At 39.9% G+C, this 23,920-nt stretch overlaps 1 protein-coding gene across 2 annotated transcripts in view; it reads right to left on the bottom strand.

Moving 5' to 3' along the window:
- The window catches only part of ACBD6 (acyl-CoA binding domain containing 6), a 197,396-nt gene extending 174,405 nt beyond the window's left edge, over nucleotides 1-22,991 (bottom strand). For both annotated transcript variants that reach the window (XM_002920795.4, XM_034666849.1), the window contains exons 1-3: nucleotides 22,528-22,991; nucleotides 14,995-15,059; nucleotides 12,235-12,331 (exon numbers count right to left, since the gene is read on the bottom strand). In XM_002920795.4, coding sequence (XP_002920841.1) covers nucleotides 12,235-12,331; nucleotides 14,995-15,059; nucleotides 22,528-22,749 — 384 coding nt within the window. In that variant the 5' untranslated portion in view covers nucleotides 22,750-22,991. The remainder of the gene's footprint in view (nucleotides 1-12,234; nucleotides 12,332-14,994; nucleotides 15,060-22,527) is intronic.
- Between the last annotated feature and the right edge of the window lie 929 nt (nucleotides 22,992-23,920).

Below are 23,920 nucleotides of genomic sequence, written 5' to 3'. Positions count from 1 at the left end.
AATTTGGAAGCTTCCTTCTTCTACTTTTTGGAATAGTTTGAGAAGAAAAGGTAGTAATTCCTCTTTAAATGTTTGATACAGGGGCATCTGGGTGGCACAGTCGATTAAGTGTCTGCCTTCAGCTCAGGTCATGATCCCAGGGTTCTAGGATCAAGCCCCGCGTCGGGCTCCCTGCTCAGAGGGGAGCCTGCTTCTCCCTCTGCCCATGCCCCCCCATTCATTGCCTCTCTCTCAAATAAATAAAATCCCTAAATAAATAAGTAAATAAAAATAAATAAATGTTTGATACAATTTGCCTGTGAAACCATTCAGCCTGACTTCTGTTCACTGGGAGTTTTTTTGCATACTGATCCAATCTCTGTGCTAGTAATCAATCTACTCAAATTTTCTACTTCTTCCTGCTTCAGTTTTGGTTAGGTTATGTTTCTAGGAATTTATCCATTCCCTCTAGGTTGTCCAATTTGTTGGCATATAGTTTTTCATAATAATTTCTTTCAACTGTATTTCTGTGGTGTTGGTTGTTATTTCTCCTCTTTTGTCTGTAATTCTATTTATTTCATTCCTTCCTCTTTGTTTTTTCATGAGTCTGGCTAGAGGTTTATGAATTTTATCTTTTCCAAGAACCAGCTCCTGGTTTCACTTATCTGTTTGTTTAGTTCCTATATCATTTATTTCTGCTCTAATCTTTATTATTTCCTTCCTTCAGCAGAAGGGCTTCCTTCAGCATTTTGCGCTTTGTGTGTTGTTCTTTTTCTAGCTCCTTTTGCTGTAAGATTAGGCTGTTTATTTGAGCTTTATCTTGCTTCTTGAGGTAGGCCTGTATTGCTATCAACTTCCCTCTTGGATCTACTTTGGTGCATCCCAAAGATTTTGGATGTTGTGTTTTCATTTTCATTTGTTTCCTAGTAGTTTTTGATATCTCCTTTGATTTCTCGATTGACCCATCCATTGTTTAGGAACATGTTATTTAACTTCCAGGTATTTATGGTCTTCCTAGTTTTTTTTTTTTTTTGTGGTTGATTTCTAATTTCATAGCGTTGTTGTCAGAAAGGATGCATGCTATGAATTTAATCTTTTTGAATTTTTTGAGACTTGTTTGGTGGCCTAACAGGTTATTTATTCTGGAGAATGTTCTATACGCACTTGAAAAGAATGTGTATTCTACTGATTTAGAATGGAATGTTCTGAATATATCTGTTAAATCCATCTGCTTCAGTGCATCAATCAAAGCCACTGTTTTCTTACTGATTTCCTGCTTGGATGATCTGTCCTTTGATGTAAGTGAGGTATTAAAGTCCCCTACTATCATTGTATTACTATCAATTAGTTCCTTTACATTTGTTATTAACTGTTTTATGCATTTGGGTGCTCCCATGTTGGATGCATATATAATTGATATTCCTTCTTGTTGGACTGTCTCCTTTACTATTATATAGTGTCCTTCTTTCTCTCTTTTCACAGACTTTGTTTCAAAGTTTATTTTGAGGGGTGCCTGGGTGGCTCAGTCATTAAGCGTCTGCCTTCGGCTCAGGGCGTGATCCCAGCATCCTGGGATCGAGCCCCACATCAGGCTCGCTGCTCCGCTGGGAGCCTGCTTCTTCCTCTCCCACTCCCCTTGCTTGTGTTCCCTCTCTCACTGGCTGTCTCTCTCACTGTCAAATAAATAAATACTTTAAAAATAAATAAAAATAAAGTTTATTTTGTGCATTATAAGTATTGCTACTCCAGCTTTCTTTTAATATCCATTTGCATGGAAAATGTTTCTCCATCTTCTCACTTTCAATCTGCAGTGTCTGAAATGAGTGTCTTGTAGGCAGCATATAGATGGGTCCTGTTTTTTTATCCACTCTGTCACCTATGTCTTTTGATTGTAGTATTTTGTCCTTTTATTTTTTTAAAGATTTTTAAAATTTATTTGACAGAGCGAGAGAGCACAAGCAGGGGGAACAGCAGAGGGAGAGGGAGAAGCAGGCTCCCCGCTGGGCAGGGAGCCCAACGCGGGGCCTGATCCCATGACCCTGGGATCATGACCTGAACTAAAGGTAGACGCTTAACCATCTGAGCCACCCAGGCAGCCCGTATTTTGTCCTTTTACATTCAAAGTAGTTATCGATAAATATGTATTTATTGCCATTTTGTTACTTATTTTGTGGTTGTTTCTGAAGTTTTTCTCTGATCCTGGTTTCATGGTTTGCTAGCTTTCTTTAGTGATATATTTCTCTTTGTTCTTTGCCTATCTATTAGTGGTTTTTGATTTGTGGTTACCAGGAAGTTTGCATATAACATCTTCTGCATATAGCAGTCTATATATTAAGATGATGGTCATTGCTTGAACCCACTCTTTACTCCTCTCCACCTTACACTTTAGGTATATGATGTCATATTTTACATCCTTTCGTGATTTCCTTGACTGCTTTTATATAGAAACATTCATGTTTATTGCTTTTGTGCTTCCTACTTTCATACTGTCACTTTTGGTCTCTCCTTTCCTCTGAGACCCCTTTTAATATTTCTTGCAGGGCTGGTTTAGTGGCCATAAACTCCTTTAGTTTTTGTCTGGGAAACCCTTTATCTCTCCTTCTATTATGAACGATAGCCTTCCTGGATAGAGTATTCCCAGCTGCATATTTTTCCCATTCGGGACTTTGAATATATCATGCCACTTCCTTCTGGTTTGCAAGGTTTCTGCTTTAAAAGTCCCCTGTTAGGGGCACCGAGGTGGCTCAGTCAGTTAAGCATCTGCCTTCGGCTCAGCTCATGATTCGAGTCCTGGGACTGAGCTCCACATCAGTCTCCCTGCTCTATGGGGAGCCTGCTTCTCCCTCTCCCTCTCCCTGCTGCTCCCCTGGCTTGTGCGCTCATGCTCTGTCAAATAAATGAATAAAAGTAGAATTAAAAAGTTCCCTGTTAGCCTAGTGTGGTTTCCCTTGTATGTAACTGTCTTTTGTCTCACTGCTTTTAAATTTTATCACTTACATTTTGCCATTTTAATTACAATATGTCTTGGTGTGGATCTGCTTTTGTTGATTTTGTTGGAGGCTCTGTGTGCCTCCTGGATCTGCATATCTGTTCTTTCCCCAGATTGGGGAAGTTTTTAGCTATTATTTCTTTAAATAAATTTTCTACCCCCTTTTCTCTCTCTTCTTCTTCTTCTGGGACCCCTATAATAGGAATGTTATTATGTTTGATGGAGTCACTGAGTTCCCTAAGTCTCTTCTCCTTCTGTGTAATTCTCTTTTCTCTCTTTTGTTCAGCTTGATTATTTCCATTACTCTGTCTTCTAAGGTCATTAATTCATTCCTCTCTTTCTTCCAGCCTGCTATTCGTTCCATCATGCATGTTGCTCATTTCATTTATTCAAATTTTTATCTCTATGTTATTCCTTATCTCTGTGTTAAGGGTCTCACTCATGTCTTCCACTCTTTTCTCAAATCCAATGAATACCTTCACAATCATGATTTTAAATTGTCTTTCAGGCATGTTACTTATATCTGTTTCACTTAGATCTCTGGCCATGGCCTTGTCCTGTTCTTTCATTTGGGACAAATTCCTCTGTCATCTCATTTTGTCGAAGTTTTTGTGCCTGTTTCTGTGTGTTGAGAAAGTCAGCTATGTCTCCTGTTCCATGGAACGGCCTTGTGAAGAAGAGGTCCTGTAGTGCCCTGTAGTATAGTTCCCCAGTGTGTTTCCCAGGACCCGGTGCCACAGGGAGTGACTCCAAAGTGTGCTTCATGTGCTCTGCTGTTATGTTCTGGCCACTTTATCCTTCAGGCCAGTTGTCTGTAGAAACTCTTTGCCTGTTGTGGGCAGTGTTTGGTCCCCAGCCTGAATGTGGTGAGTATTAAGTAGGTGTGCTCTGGTCTGCTTGTGAAATGACACCTGTCACCACCACCAGAACTGAGGTCCTGCAAAACTCCCAGTCAGGAGACATGATGTGGACAGGGGTTTCGGCTGGTTTTCTAGGGGAGGGGCCCTGCCATGCTGGGACTGAGGCAAGTCTGACTGGGAAGGGCGGCTCCACCAGAGCACAGGGGGGCAGGGCTTGGTGTAAGCAAGTTAGGTTGCAAGCGTTGGCACTGTACTGGGTCCCACAAATGGCTCTGAGCTTATCCTGTGGTGCAGGGGAGGGAAATGGCACCTGCCAGTTCCCTTGCTCCTGGAGGGATCTCTCCATGAACTCTGCCTCTCTGGGATACACTCAGACATGAGCAAATAACCTCCCACTGTGTGCCCCAGGCGTTCTTCAGATCACTCTACACTATATGTCTGCAGGCTGTTTGCCCTGCCTTCTCTCCAATAGCAGCCTCAATGCCTATGGGCTCTCCTGAGCCAAGCCCACTGACCTTTAAAAGTCCAGGCTTTAAGCCCTGGTGGATGCAAGAGTGCATGAAATTCAGCCCCTCCTGAAGCCCTTTCCAAGCCAACTGCTATGGAGATTCGTTTTCCCCACGTGCTAGTCTGTCTCTCGCCTCTTGCCGCAACGACTCCCTCCCCATTACAGCGGCCACACTCTTTTTCTCTCCCAAAACGTGTGTCTGTACTTCCTACCTTCTTGGATGTGGCCTCCTCTCTGCCTTTAGTCGTGGAGTTTGTTCTGCCAGTCTTCAGGTCAGTTCTGGGGTATCTAGGATGATTTGATAGTTATCTAGTTGTATTAGTGGGAGGAAGCGTGCCTTGTGTCCTCGTACTCTGCCACTATCTTCCCAGCATCTGCCAACATGTTTTATATCTTAAATTTACATGATATTCTGTGTCAATTTTATCTCAATAAATTGAAATAGGGGAGAGAAAATGAGGTTTGAGGTGGACGCTAAATCCAATGACTAGTGTCTATGTAAGAAAAAGGAAAGGGAGAAACATGAGAGACTATGGACTATGAGAAACAAACTGAGGACTTCAGAGGGGAGGGGGGTTGGGGAATGGGACAGACTGATGATGGGTGGTAAGGAGGGCACGTATTGCATGGTGCACTGGGTCTTATATGCAACTAATGGAGCATCGAACTTTACATCGGAATCCGGGGATGTACTGTATGGTGACTAACATAATACAATAAAAAATCATTTAAAAAAAAAAAAAGAAAAAGGAAAGGGAGATTTGGATACAGACATGCTGGGAAGAAGGCTATGTAAAGACAGAGGCAGAGACTAGAGTTATGCTGCCAAGAGTCAAAGAACACCTGGGGCCACCAGAAGCTGGTAAAGGCAAGGGAGGATTCTTCCCTACAGATTTCAACAAGAGCATCACTCTGCTAACACTTGATTTTGGACCTCTAGCCTCCAGAACTGTGAGAGAATAAATTTCTGTTGTTTTAAACTAAAAAGTACCAGTTTGTGGTACTTTGCTATGGCAATGCTAGGAAACTAATACAGCCTGTAACATTTTGTGCCAAAAAGTAAGAAACAGCTCAAAGATTGATGTGGACGTATCAAAAGGAGACAGGAGCCATCTTGAAGGAGTCCCCAGTGACCAAATAAATAATGATAGTAATGGATTGTAACTCACTGAATAAAACAGAGATCCATGAGTAAATAAAGTACAGATATAAATACATGAATGTTGTCAAAAGCAATCAGCCATGGGCCCTAAGCATCTCTACACATTCTCCTCCAGTACGCCAGGCTCTGACTAGTCTTTACCTGGGCCATTTCTCAGGGTTGTGTGTACAGCAAGCAACCCTCAGGGATGAAGTACTGTCTTCTCAACCGCTGACAAACAGCAGGCTTGCTTCCACCTGCTATAAAAGTGGTGAATCCCCAAAGCTCAGTGCTCCTTCACTACAGCACAACCCACTGCATATGCAGTAATCCATCTAGGCCCACCTGCATCATCCCTGTGGGACTTGGGGGATTTGAGAAACCAATGCAAATCAAATGACTCTCATGCAATTTGCCATACCATGAATAATAAAGACCTTTGGCTCAGACCCAGGAGTCTTGTACCTCTGCCAGCACCTAAGAAACAGTAACAGGCTGACTTATTAGCTTGCAAGTAGGGTACAATCCTAAATCTTTCATAGTTCTTGACAATGAATAAAAAAATAAACAGGGGAAAAGGGAAAGCCCATTTTTGGAGCGGAATGCCACATAATAAATGTAGAAGAAAAAATGCAGTTGGAAAAACATTAATGGATATTAAAACTAGTGGGTGAAATCTGATGAGGAAAAGGATATTTACATAGGTCAAAGCATCTCCCCACAAATTACTAATTACAAAGGGAAAAACAAGAATTTTACAGTAGAGAAATCTGGTACCACATTAAGCAAGTGATCAAAGTTAACATAACCAACATTGGGACAAACAGACATCATGTAGGGCGCCTGGGTGGCTCAGTCGTTAAGCGTCTGCCTTCGGCTCAGGTCATGATCCCAGGGTCCTGGGATCGAGCCCCGCATTGGGCTCCCTGCTCAGCGGTAAGCCTGCTTCTCCTTCTCCCACTCCCCCTGCTTGTGTTCCCTCTCTCGCTGTCTCTCTCTCTGTCAAATAAATAAATAAAATCTTAAAAAAAAATAGACATCATATATCTCCTGGTATAATGCACTGAGAAGGACACAATTCTGTGGTATTTCTCCTAAAAATGTACAATCTGAATCTACTTATGAGGAAACATCAGACAAGCCTAAACTGGGCAGTCACTTAACCAACTGAGCCCCCCAGGTACCCCCGAAAGAAATTTTTAAAATAAATGATAAATTTGAATATGGATCACGGATTCAACAATACTGAATTAATGTTAAAACTCCTGATTTTAAGAAAAAAGAACTAATGTACACTGTTGATTGGAATATAAATTGGTACAGCCATTATGGGAAACAGCATGGAGGTTCCTCAAAAAATTAAAAATAGGGGGCGCCCAGGTGGCTCAGTCAGTTAAGCGTCTCACATCAGCTCAGGTCATGATCTCAGGTTCCTGGGATCCAGCCCTGCATCAGGCTTCGCGCTCAGGAGGGAGTCTGCTTCTTCCTCTCTCGCTCTCTGCCCCTCCTCCCACACATGGGCACACACTTGTGCACACCCTCTCTTTCTCTCTCTCAAATAAAATCTTTCCAAAAAAATTAAAAACAGAACTCTCATATGATCCAGTAATGCCACTTCTGGGCATACATCTAAAGGAAATGATATCGGGATCTCAAAGAGATATCTGCACTCCCATGTTCACTGCAGCATTATTCACACTAACCAAGATATGGAAACAATCTAAGTGTCTACCTATGGATGAATGGATAAAGAAGATGAGGTTACATATATAAACAATGGAATATTATTCACCCATGAGAAAGATGCAAATCCTGCCATTTGTGATAACACAGATGAACTTGGAGGACATTACGCTAAGTGAAATAAACCAGACAAAGACAAATATTATATGATCTCACTTATATGTAGAATTTAACAAAATTAAAAAGTCAAACTCACAGAAGCAGCAAATAAGAGTAGGTGGTTACCAGGGGCTGATGGGGAATGGGAGATAGGGAGATGCTGGTCAAAGGGTATAAAATTGCAGTTGTGTAAGATGAATAAATCTAGAGATCTAATATACAGGCATGACAGGGGTGCCTGCCTGGCTCAGTTGGTAGAGCACATGACTCTTGATCTTCAGGTCACAAGTTCAAGCCCCACACTGGGCATGGAGCTTACTTTAAAAAATAAATAAATAAATAAACAAACAAAGAGGCATGTTGACTACAATAAATAATGCTGTACTGAATACTGAAAATATGCTAAGAGAGTAAATATCAGGTAATCTCACCACAAAAAGAAGGTAACTATATGAGAGGAAGGTATATTAATTAGTTTGACTATAGTAACCATTTCACTAGATGTATATCAAATCATGGTATATACCTTAAATATATACAACTGATGTGTGTGTATAGAATGCCCTATAGGAACTCTGAGCCCAGAGGGTCTTAAAAAAAAAAAGAAAGAAAAAGAAATTTCAAAAGAACTCATGACACCAAAAAAAGGTCCTAATTTTTATAATGATGGTGTAATGACAGAGAAAGTCCCTGTTCTAAGAAATAATGAAGTATTTAGTGATTAAGGGACATGATCTCTGCAACATATCTAAAATGCTCTGCAACTTAGGTAAAATAGTTCAGAAAAAATTTGAGTGTGTGTGTAAATAGGGAGAATGCTAAAGCAAACATAAACAACTGGTGTATCTAAATAAAGACTATCCAGAAGTTCCTTACACTATTTCTGAAACTTAAAAAAAATTATATCAAGTATGTATTAGTTAATAATGAACCATTATCAGTTATTAATACATTAGTTAATAGTAATACACTATATATTTGAAATCTGCTAAGAGAGTAAATACCAAGAGTTCTCAGCACCAAAAAAAAAGGTAACCATGAGAGGTAATAAAAATGTTAATTAGTTTGATTGTGAGAATCATTTCACAATGTATACATATATCAAACAGCAAAATATCACGTTGTACACCTTAAATATATATAATTTTTATTTGTCAAAAATAATAAAAAGAAGTTATACCAAAATAAAAACTTATCCTCCTCCCCCTGGCAAAAAACCAAAGAAGACAAAAGAACTGCCTTGATTAGATATTCAACAGCACATTCTTGAGATAAGATGAAACCATAACAGAAAACACAGTCAAGGGTTTACATTTTAAGGTATTGTTCATTTTATACTTCACTTTATACTCCATGGAGCTTTGATTAAAACAGTAACTACCTTTACTTGAATTTTTTATATACATACACACTCATAAGTTTAGATAGATGCTATACATAATGTTTTATATATATACAAATGTATATGTGTGTAAATACATGCAAATATAAAATGCCAGATGTAGAAAAGATAGCAGAGTGGTTAAGAGTGGGGCTCTAGACTCCTATACAGATAAACCCAAATCCCAGCACCTCATTTATTAGCTGGCTAATCTTGGGCAAGATACTAAACTGTTCTGTGCCTGAATTTCCTCATTTTTAAAATGCAGACAATAATAGTTTCTAATCTAATTAAGATTCTTGTGGGGGTGCTTGGCTAGCACAGTCAGTAGGGCATGCAACTCTTGATTTCGGGGTCATGAGTTTGAGCCCCACATTGGGTGTAGAGATTACTTAAAAATAAAAAAAACTTAAGATTCTTGTGAAGATTTCAAAGGACAACACATGTAAAGAGCTTAGCACACTCGGCAATGAGTTATTATTTCAATGGTTTCAGAAACTAGTATCAAAAGAAAATGATTCTTTAACCTAAAAGATAATGAACGAAATACCAAATGTCTTGAGATTGCAGTTACGAACTACTTCATACCAGTCAGAAAGAAGGGGAAAAAAGCTGAGTCAAAGGGGACCAGATCAAGAATGTTTAAACAAAAATATAAACAAAACATAAAATTCCTCTTTACAACTATTTTAAGGATGTCAAAACATTTTGAGAACAATGTATTAAAGAATGATCTTTGATTTTTTTTTTAAGAGAAAGAGAGCACATGCACGTGTGGGAGATGGGAGGCAGGGAGAAGCAAAGGGAGAATCTTAAGCAGGCTCCGCGCCTAGCACAGAGCCCCACAGGGACTCAATCGCACAACACTGAGACAGTGATCTTTATTTGAAAGTACCTTTGATTCTGCTTAGTTTACTCAAATTTATGTTCAATAAGTGACAGTTACATGTTTTTAAAAAGCATCCTTACTGCCTGTTTAAATTTCCATAAGGAAGAACTACCTAACCACATGAATTCTGCAACCACTTGTAAGAGTTATAGTCAATAGGGGCTCCTGGATGGCTCAGTCAGTTGAGCATCCACTCTTGGTTTTGGCTCTGGTCAGGATCTCAGGGGTCGGTTGTGAGATCGAGCCCAAAGGTGGGCCCCAGGCTCGGCGGGGAGTCTGCTTGAAGATTCTCTCCCTCTGCCCCTCCCCCTGCTCCTGCATGCACGCACATCCTCTCTCTCCCTCTAGAATAAATAAGTAAATCTTAAAAAAACCAAAAAAACAAACAAAAAAAAACCCTGCTGGTTAACAGAATTTTATTTAGTAATTAAGGTATTGAAGGTAAGAAATAATAAATTCTGTCATTTATCAGAACTTATAAACTCAAATGCCTATATAGGGCAGCCATCAGAAACAGTCACGTAAAATCAATAGGTAAGAACTAAGACCACAGAATATGAGGAGTAAAGTACTCATCAAAACGCATTCAAACTCAAGTTTTGTTTTTTTTTTAAACGTTGTGGCCTATGTGTTCAGGCTGAGTTCATCTCAGAGGGGCACCTGTTTTCACCACTTAATTTCAGATACGAAGTCCTTAGGACCTCTATGATATACATTTGTATGCAAACTTGATGTTTCAGAAAAGACACTAACAAAACGGAGTATTTCTGAAAATTATTCATGCACATCAAAAACATCAGGAAATGTTTCAGTGACTTCAAAAAGGCAGTTGTGGGGCGCCTGGGTAGCACAGCAGTTAAGTGTCTGCCTTCGGCTCAGGGCGTGATCCCGGCATTATGGGATCGGGCCCCACATCAGGCTCTTCCGCTAGGAGCCTGCTTCGTCCTCTCCCACTCTCCCTGCTTGTGTTCCCTCTCGCGCTGGCTGTCTCTATCTCTGTCGAATAAATAAATAAAATCTTTAAAAAAAAAAAAAAGCAGTTGTATCTTTAAAGAGACCCTAAGCTGGTTATCTCTCCCTCTTTGTACTCACTATAAAGATATACTTTTATACGTCATAATATATCATCTTTAAGGTTCCCTACAACTCTGACATTTTAAGACTCCAGGATTACTGCACAAAATTCCTTCAAACTAGTAAAACATGTGTACCAATGAAATAATTTAATTATTAGCAAAAAAACTGAAAATTGCAGTATTCATGCATCACTGAAATGTTTGGCCTAAATATTTTTAATGAAAAGTTAATACTCAATTTGCATTTTTTTTTAAAGATTTTATTTATTTATTTGACAGAGATAGAGACAGCCAGCAAGAGAGGGAACACACGCAGGGGGAGTGGGAGAGGAAGAAGCAGGCTCATAGCAGAGGAGCCTGATGTGGGGCTCGATCCCACAACGCCGGGATCACGCCCTGAGCCGAAGGCAGACGCTTAACCGCTGTGCCACCCAGGCGCCCCTCAATTTGCATTTTTGACATGGTACTGATGCCTTTATCCCACTAAAACACCTGTCGACCATGTTTAAAAAAATTTTTTTAAATAAAATACCAACCCTACCTTTATTAAACTCTTTCTAGATATTCTCCAGCAAATATCAGAAAAAGAGGGTACATTTAAGTGAACAATACCCAATACCTCCAAGGTCCAAAGTAATCTCTCTTTCCACTGGATTCCCTAGCACTTGCATTACTACTATTTTATACTATGATCATACTTCGTATATGTTATCTTCTCTAATATACTTTAAATTATGTAATGGCAGAAAACATATCTTATTTATATTTTATCTGCATCAAAAAGCATTTTGTACTTGCACAGAACTGCTCATTAAAAAAAAAATCCAAGAGAAACCTACCATTTCTCAAGATAATGATGATCTCATGTTAAATGCTTTCAAATTCTGAAATGAACTGAGTTTTTACAAAATTGAAATTATTATTATGCTTTTAAAAATTCTCTACAATCCTGGGGCACCTGGGTGGCTTAGTCAGTTAAGCGACTGACTCTTGGTTTCAGCCCAGGTCATGATCTCAGGGTCGTGAGATCGAGCCCCACATCAGGCTCTGTGCTTAGTGTGGAGTCTGCTGGGGATGCTCTCTCTCTCTCCTTCTGCCCCTCCCCCATGCTCACTTGCTCTCTCTCTCAAATAAATTTTTAAAAATCTTTTTTAAACAATTCTCTACAATTCAGAGAAGTTCTCAGTATCAGTAGCTGGTTAATATTTAAGCAACAGTATTTTGAGGTAAATATAATAACTCTATAATCTAAGAAAATAGAACTTTAAGAATGGTACTTAAGGGGCACCTGGTTGGTTCAGTGGGTTAAGCAACTGCCTTTGGCTTAGGTCATGACCCCAGGGTCCTGGGATCCAGCCCTGCATCGGACTCTCTGCTCAGCGAGGAGTCTGCTTCTCCCTCTCCCTCTGCCCTTCCCTCCCCACCCCAACTCGTGCTCTCTCTCTCAAATAAATTTAAAAAAAATTTTTTTTTAAATAAAAGAATATTACTTAAGCCTAAGCTTGGTTTTAAACCTTAAGAGGAAGATGATGTTTTTGGAAAGTATTATTTACACTCATCAAATCTTACCTGAGGATTCCAACCTGGATCTAATTTCTTAACTTCTGCGATATACTCCTGCATTGCTTGACTGGGGCTTGAATCACCAAGTGCTTTCCATGCTTCCCTACAGTAAAGAATACCCAAAACATCTATCATTACCTATGGAAGTAACACAAACGGCACATTCCTTTTTAGTATTAAAAAAACTGGCTTGCACATTTTAAGGATGTGAGATATAGATATAATAAGCCATAGATGAGTAACTCTCTTTTTGCCTTCACAATGGTCTATACCAACACACACCTTACACCCCACCACCTAAGGAGCCATTTTAGACATTTTTTTTTCTAATCACCCTCCCCCATGAAATTTTATAACACAGATATATTGCATATCAAATGAATTTAAGACCATGAACAACTGTAATACCCAAGATTTTATAACTCCCTGAAACCCACCTTTCATCCCTATTGAGAATGTATGATCTACAGACCAATAAAAGTAGTTTCCACCTTATATAGCATTTTGGTAACATGGGAATTAATCGCACACAAACAATATTCCCTGGGAAAATGCTTTGAACTTCGTATTAAAGCTGTGAGAAATACACCTTGCCCTTTGGCTGTTATCTATAAGCTGCTAATAGCGGATCCTGAAGCAGGGAATTCAAAAAGTGAGGGGCGGTAAGGACAGAGGTAAGAATTCTAGTAAGAAGGTAGGGACTACTGGCAGTATAAATATCAAGAGTAATATTTTAGTCCTGTGCCCCCTTCTGAGTCATCCTTTTCTTCTTTTTTCCGTAAGCTGCCAAGACAGGCTCCTTCTTGGTCTTGCCCTGCCAATTCTTTCTACTTCCAACCAGGAAGCAGATCCACTGATTCACTGTAAAACACAATTCAGGGCCATGGTTTTTTCCCTACCTTCCTGCTCCCATAATGAATATAACATCTTTCTGAGGTTTTCCAAATTTATTTTTACTGACTCTCTTGAGAGTTACCTGTATATATCCCAACACTGTACCCCTAAATGTATCAGCATATATCAAACAGGAAATTTAACATCAATACTATTATATAAACATAGACTACCTTCAGATTTCCCTGATTTCCCAATAATGTCCTTTATAGATTTCTTCTCCCAGACCAGGAGCCAATCAAGATTCACACATAGCACTGAGTTTTGTGTATCTTTAGCCTTTTTTGTCTTCCATGATATTGATATTTTTTAAGAGTCCAAACCAGTTGTTTATAAAATATCTCTCAATTTGGATTTATCTGATTGTTTCCTCACCTACAGGGTGTTCTTGCCAAAAATGAATAATCATGATTAGAATCAGATTAAAGGTTTTGGCAAGAGCATGATACAGGCAACGTGTCCTTCCCAATGTATCACACTGGGGGCACATGACATCGGTTTGTCCCCCCACCATCAAAGATAAGATTAAAGACTTGGTAGAAGCAGTATCTCCTGTTGTCTTCCTTGTAATTAAAAAGGAAACTGAGGGTCAGATTGGGTAAATGCTCCTTAGTAGTTTTCATCTAATGGTTCCAGCAGCCATTAATGATTCCTGCCTGAATTGTTAGAGTGGTCATAAAATCAAAACTTGTTAAAATTGCTAAAAACAATGAAAAAAAAAAACAGGCAAGCATAGGGGAAAAAATAATGCTGAAGTTATGAAATTTCATAAATTAAAACAAAAAACTCACAATAAAAGTTGCATCAGGTATTCTCCACAACAGTAATAAAGTGTCAGAGAACATTTTGTTACCAACAGCAAAGAAACCTTCTGCCAGAACGGAAATCAAAGCACTGCTTCCTTCACTGTGAATGTCCTACACACACAAAAAGTCAGCTGAACGAAACATGGGCTTAATGACATAACTGATTTACATTCAAGTTCAAGCTTTGCATGTCTTTACCGCTGGGTAACAAACAGTTCATAGACAAGTAACTTGTCAGGGGACCGCATTTTGAGTAGCACGGCTCTAGAATGTAAAGTTAGAACCCATTTTTAGCAGCACTCTTCCCTCTTCAACCATATTTCATTTTTTTTTAAACCCTATCCTTTATACTTTTAATTCCAGGCCTGATGCTCCAAAGTTCTACCGCCTGTAAGTAAGGGTCCCGATTGTATGCATTATCTCTTTTTTTCATTTAGACAAGGTAAGAGTAAATAAAGCCTCCTATGATAAGGAGGAATCTCTGAATTAGAAGTAAAAAAGCTGGGGAGGGGATCTGTTTATGGATTCAGGAAAGAAGGTGACTCAGTATCTTCTCCCACCCCTTTCTTCCCAACTGGTGATTATAAGCACTTCACTGTGGTGTGGATGGAGCGAGGTGCAAGAGAGCACTAGAAGTAAGAAGATAAAATTGGGGCCGGGGAGAAGAATAAAAATGGGGATTTATCCTGTGCTTCTCCTTTCCCATCCTTCTGTCCTTTCAAAGATTCCTCCACAGGGCAGAAGTGGTGATCCATTAGGGGCTGTATGACGGGATAGGAAAATCTCAAGCAATAGCTCTTACTATTACTCTCTAAGAAGCTATTTGTATGTAAGGAGTGTATGTCTGTCGTGAACTATGTACATACCAGCATCGTGGCATGAGAATCCTTTAGGAGACTTAGCTAAAAGAGGATTCTTTTAATCTCTTTCCCAATTGCCTGTTGTTAGCACAGTCTACAGCAGAGAGATTAATATAAAAATAATTCTTTAATCTGCTCACTACTTTCTAATTCCTAAACACCTAAACCACTTCCAACGACTTCATTAGATTCCAAGAATTTCTTACCATTTTTGCTTTCCTTCAAAATCAAAGAAGCTTGGTTTAGGAGTATTACAATTTCCAACTTTGACCTAATTGAAGAGAGGGGAAAAAAAATAAATTAAGAACTTATTTTTCGAAGAAATGCCAGAGAAACTTTTTATTTTCAAATTTATTATGTATACTCAGTAACTGTACGTTAGAAAATATTTGCATCTATATAGAATAACAAAATTTAACACTCTTTGCAAAAGCAAACAAAAAACAAATTTTAAATACAGGCTGCTTTGGCTTACTGCATAAAACCACTGTCGTCTAATACTGTGATACCTAGAAAAATACAAGTGACAAACACTTGCATTCCTTTTTTTTTTTTTTAAGATTTTATTTATTCATTTGACAGAAAGAGAGAGAGACTGGCAGCGAGAGAGGGAACACAAGCAGGGGGAGTGGGAGAGGAAGAATCAGGCTCGATCCCAGAACACAGGGATCACGCCCTGAGCCGAAGGCAGCCGGTTAACGACTGACCTATCCAGGCACCCCAAAACTTGCATTCCTAAACTAGGAGACAAATTACATATACAAGGCAAATTATAAATATAGATTATGTAATTCTTATTACCATTTATCATATAGAAGAATTTTTAAACGTGCAATAAACAAGCTTTAAAGTACAGTTTTATCAGAATTCATAATATTGTTTATTTATGCTGATTCTCATTACACTATCAGCATTTTATCTCTCCCAAATTCCAGGATAAAGCACACTATTTGTAAAGTATCCTATTATGAAACTAATCAATGCAAAATAGATGCTGACAGCCTTGCAAAAAACTTTCAAGGGTTTTTCAACAATATAAATTCTATCTACTCCACAATAATCTTTTCTTGTTTGTGGTCAATACTTATTCGTAGTCCTCAAATAACATTTGTAGTGAAACTATATGATATTTCCATTGTGAATAAACATAAATGAAATTCACACAAGTGCAGAATTCACTACACAGCCCCTGATTCCCACTGCCAAAAGTAATCTCTTTCTGATGAACTCTCAGAGCATTTACTCTGTATACCTCTGTTAGCACTTTCTACTTTTACCTGGTGTTAGAAAGTTTTGTGTAAAGTCTCACCTTTCTATCAGAACACAGCCTCTAGGAAACCATTCTTAACTCACTCATTGCACCCTATATAGTGCCTAACCTAAGGCAGTAAAAAATGCTTGTTGAATATGAAATATGTTAGGCATGTGTTCAACCAAATACCTGTTTTTCCTGATACCACAATCCAATCCCCATCTACTTCTCAGAGAGCTTCTCGCCATCTACTATTACTTTTATACACTTGAATTTTGCTAAAATCAAACTGATGGTCTACTCGCTAACCAGACTGATCTACTCACTGCTTTAAGGATTTTTATTCTGAGTTTCGCTCATGTTACTGCCCTCGCCTGAAATGCCTTCTCCTTTTCCTTCAGCTTTTCACACCTTTCAGTCCACTCACGGTTCAGACTGTAAGAATCCTTTCAGTCTACAATGATCTCATCCATCTCTGAATTCATAACAAGTATCATCTCCATCATTTGCTTAGCAATTAATCACACAGCCCTCTGATGAATATTAAAATGTACACTTACACAGCAGCAGCCCAATTATAAGGGGACAGAAGGAAGAAAAAATGAGAGAGCAGAAACTGCATTTCTTGATCACCACAAACCAAAAGCTACATATATGTTATGGCAAATGAGCCATGCAACAATCCTGTTAGGTTTGCCATTACAAACTTATTTTATAAATGAGCACAGAGAAACTGAGGAGGGTTGTTGGAGTTCACAGATTAGCAAATCCTGAATTAGTCGTCAGGATGTGAATTTGGGACTATTTGACTCCAAAGTCCAATATTCCTTTTCTGTAGCACTCTGTTTTACACGCCACATCAAATTTAGGCATTTCCAAATCACTTCAACTACTGGATTGTTAGAAACATGAGAGAAACTATGACACATCATAAAAACAGCAGTCATTACTATTCTTGTTTTTTATCCAGACACCAGCCAATGGTGTCATCCAGCTAAACATTACATGTACTGTGCAACTTCGGCCCAGGTGCAGGGGACTGGATGTGTATGAAAGTGATATAAACATGTTCCCTGAAGAGAAAGGGGGGCTTGTCCTTCCCTTTCCCTGAGACCTAGCTAGGACATGCACGTAGTGATGATGAGCCATCTCTGGCCATGGAAAGAAGATCTGAGAGGAATAGTTCTCAAACTTTTTTTTTTTTTTTTAAAGATTTTATTTATTTATTTGACAGAGATAGAGACAGCCAGCGAGAGAGGGGACACAAGCAGGGGGAATGGGAGAGGAAGAAGCAGGCTCATAGCGGAAGAGCCTGATGTGGGGCTCGATCCCGTAACGCCGGGATCACGCCCTGAGCCGAAGGCAGATGCTTAACCGCTGTGCCACCCAGGCGCCCCTCAAACTTTTTGATCTCATGATCCCTTTACACTCGTAAAAAATGAGGACCCCAAGGAACTTTGTTTATGTGGGTTATATCTATCAATATTTACATTAAAAATAAAAAGCTTAAAAAATGTGTATTAACTAATTTAAAAATAATAAACTCATTAAGTTAACATAAATAGCAAAATTTTATGAAAAATAACTGCATATTCTAAAGCAAAAAAAAACTTAGTGAGAAAAGTGACATTGTTTTACATTTTGCACATCTCTTTAATGTCTGCCTTAATAGAAGGCAATTGTATTCTCACATCTACTTCTGTATTCAATCTACTGCAATATGCTGCTTTGGTTGAAGTATATGAAGAAAATGTGGCTTCACACAGATACACTGTTACAAAAGAAAGAAGTATTTTAGTAGCCTTTTCAGATAATTGTGGATATTCTTCTTTGATACAACACCAAAACTGTACAAGTGGCAGTTTCTTTAAGGTTCTAGATGCAACGTGGACTCTGTGTCATATCATTGAATTCTTCCTACTGTTACATTAAAATCCATTGGTCTGACTTGCACTTTGAATGGATCTTTTATTCATACATAATTTGTAACATTCCATGCAACATTTGGAAAATATGGTCCACTGAGTTATGCATTCCTTCCAAATGTTGACACATTTCATTATACAAGAGCAAAAGTTTACGATCATTAAAATCACCATTAATCTCATCAAAAAAGTTCTTAAGTATTAGGAAGCTGTCAAGTTCATGTGACAGACACAGATTTTCCAATTTTCACTTGAAGGCTCAAACGTGACCATTGGCAACAAATACTGTCAACTGTTTTCCTTAAAATGACAGGCTCACTTCATTTGCTTTGAAGAAACCATCTGCCAAATATTCAAATTTGAATAAGCATAGTTTATCTGTGAGTTGTTTTATTAAGGAAAAATGATGTTTCATGAAAAATGTGGCTAACTCAGCTTGCAACTCAAAAATTACACAACTGCTTTTCCTTAAAATAGCCAACAAAATTCAGTGTGCAGAACTGCCTTGTGTGACTCCCCATTTCAACATGCACAATATTAAAAAGACTTGTACTCAAGAGTTAATATTTAATCAAAATGAATAATTTTTACTGCTTTATCAAAGACATTTTTAAGTGAAATTGGCCTTTTTTTTTTTTTTACTCTGAGTACATGGTGGGAAAATATATGACTACTAGTACAGTTGCTGCCACTGCCTTGATTCATGCTGATGCATCAGCAGTTTTATCAAATAGAAAAAAGGCAAATACTGTCTTAGTATTATGATGAAAATAGTTTTGATCTTACAGATCTCCTGAGGAAGTCTCAGGGATTCTCAGGGGTCCATAATTTGAGAACTGCTGCCTTGGGGTAATGGCTGAACTACAGGACAGAAAAAGACTAAGCCCCTGGATGACCTCGTGAAGCAGAATCACCCAACCAGCCCTAAATCACCTGCCTCCAAACCATTACGTGTAATGAAAATAAAAGCTCAGCAGCTGACCCTGTATTCTGACACAGAAGCTTTTGTATTCCCAAACTCGAACAACAGTTCGGGATCAGAAAAGACTGGGTAAATAAAACTACAGGATTTTAGGACATGATGAGCAACACTTTCCAAATCATTAAATAATGAATTTTAAGCTATAAGGCAGAATTATAAGATGTGCCACTTTAACAAAACACCTAAACTCTGCTCTGATATGACATATCCAATGCCCTTCAAACAGAATGTTTTAACAAAGAGGGCTAATGGCAAATGCTAGTGAATCACGTGTGGCCAGGTTAAAGTAGGAGAACACGCTGAGTATCCTCACTGTGCTACTGCTGAAGGCTCCTGTAAAATGAAGCTAACAGGGGTTTGAAATTTTCATTGTCCTAGAGTTTTCAAAGGTGTCAATTAGTTAACTTTTGCTGGGAAAGTGTAGGCTAACACAGAGGACCAAAACACTGTTCAGTGGTGTGATCTTTCTGAAACCTCGCTAAAAGATGATTTTGGAGCCATAGGCTTATCTGAGACTAAAGAACTATGATGGGGGCACCTGAGTGGCTCAGTCAGTTGGGTGTCTGCCTTTGGCTCGGGTCATGATCCTGGGGTCCTGGGATCGAGCCCCACGTCGGGCTCCCTGCTCAGCGGAGATCCTGCTTCTCCCTGCTTGTGCTCTCTGTCAAATAAATATATAAAATCTCTTTAAAAATAAAAAATAAATAAAAGAGCTATTATGTTAGGTAAATTTACGGCTCTGCCTAAGAAAAGAAGGTTCACAGCTCAGCTTATTTTTATTATCTTCCTGGGGACAACTTTATTTCATTCAGCCTCCAAAATACAGTGCTATTCCAAATACAAAATGTAATTGTTTCCTGAGAAACTCTGATCCACCATGCAACAATTATATTGGAATTTCAACTTTATTATGCTATCAAAGATGCTATTTTTTTTAATTTTATTTATTTGACAGAGAGAGAGAAAGCACAAGGAGGGGGAGTGGCAGAGGGAGAAGGAGAAGCAGGCTCTCTGCTGAGCAGGGAGCCCTATGTGGGACTCAATCCCAGGACCCCAGGATTCTGACCCAAGCCAAAGGAAGATGCTTAACCTACTGAGCCACCCAGGCACCCCCAAAGATGCTATTTTTAACACTATCTCAAAATTCTGTTAAAAATAAAATATTCAGGGGCGCCTGGGTGGCGCAGTCGTTAAGCGTCTGCCTTCGGCTCAGGGCGTGATCCCGGCGTTCTGGGATCGAGCCCCACATTGGGCTCCTCCGCTGGGAGCCTGCTTCTCCCTCTCCCACTCCCCCCTGCCTGTGTTCCTTCTCTCGCTGGCTGTCTCTCTCTCTGTCAAATAAATAAAAATAAAAATAAAAATAAAATACTCAGGAGCACCTGGGTGGCTCAGTCAGTTAAGTATCTGACTCCTGATTTCGGCTCAGGTCATGATGGGGGCGGGTGCAGGGTCATGAGATGGAGCCCTGCCTGACACTCCACATTGGGCGTGAAGCCTGCTTAGGATTCTATTTCCCTCTCAAAAAAAAAAAATTTTTAGAAGAGACTGATGAAAATTGTGTCCCAATGTCATATCTAAGTAAGCATAAGCTTATTCTCTAATAGCAAAGAATTTTATTTCCAGATACAGAAAATTTCTGAACACCTTAACAACGAGTTCTTGAGTGGGTGAGGGACACATCTCTTCCAGAATATCTGGATGAAGTAAGAATACATGAGACAGAATGGTTACCAGCTAACAGGTGACTATAGTTCACTGATAACTCAGAAATCACATACTAGTAATGATGACACTAATATCAGTAAATAAAGTTATGTCCTAGAAAGAAAAAGAACGTTCTCTAGGGGATTTGGAGAAAAACAGTCTTATGCTGACCAGAGAATTATTAGTCAGACATGTTAGAAGTCCTAGCACAATGTTTAATAAACTCTTCTGGTTATATAATTGAAAGTCTCATTTTAATGTTATTGGGACAGGATAAATAACCAAAGAGAAAAAAGATATCCAGAACTTCTACAAGAAAGCAAATTCCAAGGCCAATTCAGGGGCAATTTTCATTCAACACTATTAATTTATACCATATGTATCTATAACTATGTCTCTCAAGTCACTTTAACCATATTCATAATTGAAATTCATCAATCATCAAAAGAAGTTTCACCTCTATGCAGTATATTCAGTTGAAAAATACAGAGAGACCCTACAACTATTTTTTTCTTAAAAGAATACAGGAGGAAATAGATACCAAGAAGCAAATGAAAGCTTAAAATCATTTAGTAAAATAAAATGGGCTATTCCCCAGAATGTCATTGCTTCAAGTGTTCCAAAGAGCTGGAGTTTTCCCAAAATGTTATTTAACTCTTGTTAGCAATTTTTCACATGTTTAAATCTAGACTCCTGAAGTAACTTTCTAAGTCTCTTAAAGGCAAATACCATGATGCTTTTTCTTCTTTGCACTCCCTGTAGGCATAACACCCAAATGTTTTGCACATAAAAGATGTTATACAAGTATTGGTTGATTATGATAAAGCAATTATTTCTCTTTCTGGTACCTCTGACTCTTTGAATGATAAATTAAACATGTTTTATAAGACATTCCGATTATAATTTCCAGGTAAAATTAGAGCCTTAGACAGAGTCAGGAGCTACAATCTAGTTCTAGTTCTGACTGATTGTTGGTATGACCCTAGGCAAGTTATCTACTCTCTTTGGGCTTACCTTTCCTTTCCAGCAAAAGAACGGGATTATTTCACCTGGTGCTTACCAGCTCTAAAATGTTTATCATTGTATCTAACAGTCAGAAGCCCATTCAGCCAAAACGTAAGTCTAATATAGTTAAGATTTTAAAAATACAATAACAAAAGTATAATACTTTATTTTGTATTGCCTCACCCTTTTATTACAATCATATAATTCTCTTGGGTCTCACAATTTTTTTAAATTTTATTTTATTATGTTAATCACCATACAGTACATCCCCAGATTCCAATGTAAAGTTTGATGCTTCATTAGTTGCGTATAACACCCAGTGCACCATGCAATACGTGCCCTCCTTACTACCCATCACCAGACTATCCCCTTCCCCCACCCCCTCCCCTCTGAAGTCTTCAGTTTGTTTCTCATAGTCCATAGTCTCTCATGTTTCATTCCCCCTTCTGATTACCCCCCTTTTCTTTATCCCTTTCTTCCCCTACCGATCACATTACTTTCATATGACCATATTACTTCCAAAATTACCGCCATATGACCCTTCAGCAAGAGTGAATGATCAATCTTATTTTATCATCCTCATTTTGTAGGGGTTCTGAAGCTGGGAAAAGCGTAAATGCAAGGTCACTGTTCAAGTCAGAGAAGACATGGAAAAGAGTCATTCGGTGTCCAGCCAAATATCACTCCCAGGAGAGCAGACAGGCCCTTTCCATCTTCAGAAGGATGCTAATCCTTAGTGGATGGTTATACATACACACACGCAAACTTCATTACACCTAGCCATCAACCAAGCACGCTTACTATTAGATTTTGGAGGGCGGAGAAGGCCTCTTGTCGCTCTCCCGCATCCACCCCTTCCCCAGGACTTTACCTGCTTGTACCTGGCATACAGGTACAAGAGCTGCTCCCTGCTGGCCACTTGAACCAGGCCTTGGAGGTGCGCTGCAGCCTTCTCAAAGAGCTCTGCCAGGCTCCCGGACGTCTCGGTCTCGGGGCTCTGGAGGGATTCCACATCACCGGAGTCGTCCCCCGAGCTCAGCTCTCCGCCGCTGTCGCCTGTGGTGGCCCCCGCAGGCAGGAATGGCGAGGCCATGTGTCCTCGCTCGGTCCGTCCCTGTGTGTCCGCTCAAGTGCTCCTCGGAGCGGGTGTAACGCCGGCTCGGGGGCCTGGTCCACCAGTCTCCGTCCCGAGCCCGACCTCGAGTTGGACCCAAGCTCACTTACTCCTCGCTGCCTCCCATAACTCTGCCTCCCTCCCACTTCTCTCCCGGGCGTGCAGGGCAGGCTCCGCTACTCTCGGCGGCTTGCCCCGGCCGACCCGGTCTCCTCCGCCTGCCTCNGCGCCCGCCTGCGAAGCGTGGGCGGCCCTACGTGGGGCGCCCTCTAGGGGAACTCGCGGGGCCGCGCTCGAGAGATGCTGCTCTGGGAAAGTGTCCTCTGTCGTTGGGATGTCCACTATTCCTTTCACTGAAATTACTAGTCACAAAGTCTGGAAATTGTTCTCGGACTAGGCCATCGGGGTGGGGAAGAAGGCCGTCTATTTGGTAGTGTAGCGATAGGAGCGGAGCCGCGGGAAACACCGAACTGAGGACGAAGGTTCCGCCTGCGTCCGCGTCCCACTCCGGAGGGTGTGTCCCGGGCGCCCCCACACTGGCCTCGGGTCCCTGCACGCGCATCCTTTGCTTGGGAGCTTGGCTGTAACTTGAATAATGGGTGAAAGTTTGGGAGGTGGGAACTTCACCGCCCAAGCCGTGTGAGCGAATGGTTCAACCGCTCCTCTCCCTGTCTCGCTTTGCACGCCTGGTGGAACCCCCCCACCCACGCTTCCGGGCTGTGCGGGGACTCCCCCGTGCCCCCCGCGGTTAGCACGAGTCCCTTCTGACGGGGCCTTTGCCATTGTGTTTTGAAGACACTAAAGTGAAGCCAAAAAGTATGATACAGTTCTGCCCTAAAAGAACTTACACGAAACTACGCAAAAACTGTAACATGATTAGAACAATTAACTTTCACTTAGCGGTTATTATGTCCCAAGTGCTGTAAAACAAAAACAAAAACACTGTGTTCATTCAGTACTCAAAACAATGTAATAAGCACCATCAGATTGGTACAAAGAAAGTGTTCTGAAGAGTGTTTACAGATCGCGTGGGATTCGACGTTATACAAGTGGACACGGGGGATGGATAGGGGAGAGAAGAAAGAAAAGGCAAGAAGTTGTGAAAGCTTGGGTCAGGATCCAACAAACATTCCTTGAGATTCTAGAATGT

Source organism: Ailuropoda melanoleuca, chromosome 8 (assembly GCF_002007445.2).
Source record: "Ailuropoda melanoleuca isolate Jingjing chromosome 8, ASM200744v2, whole genome shotgun sequence".
NCBI classification, from domain to species: domain Eukaryota; kingdom Metazoa; phylum Chordata; class Mammalia; order Carnivora; family Ursidae; genus Ailuropoda; species Ailuropoda melanoleuca.
This window is presented reverse-complemented; position numbering and strand designations above follow the sequence as displayed.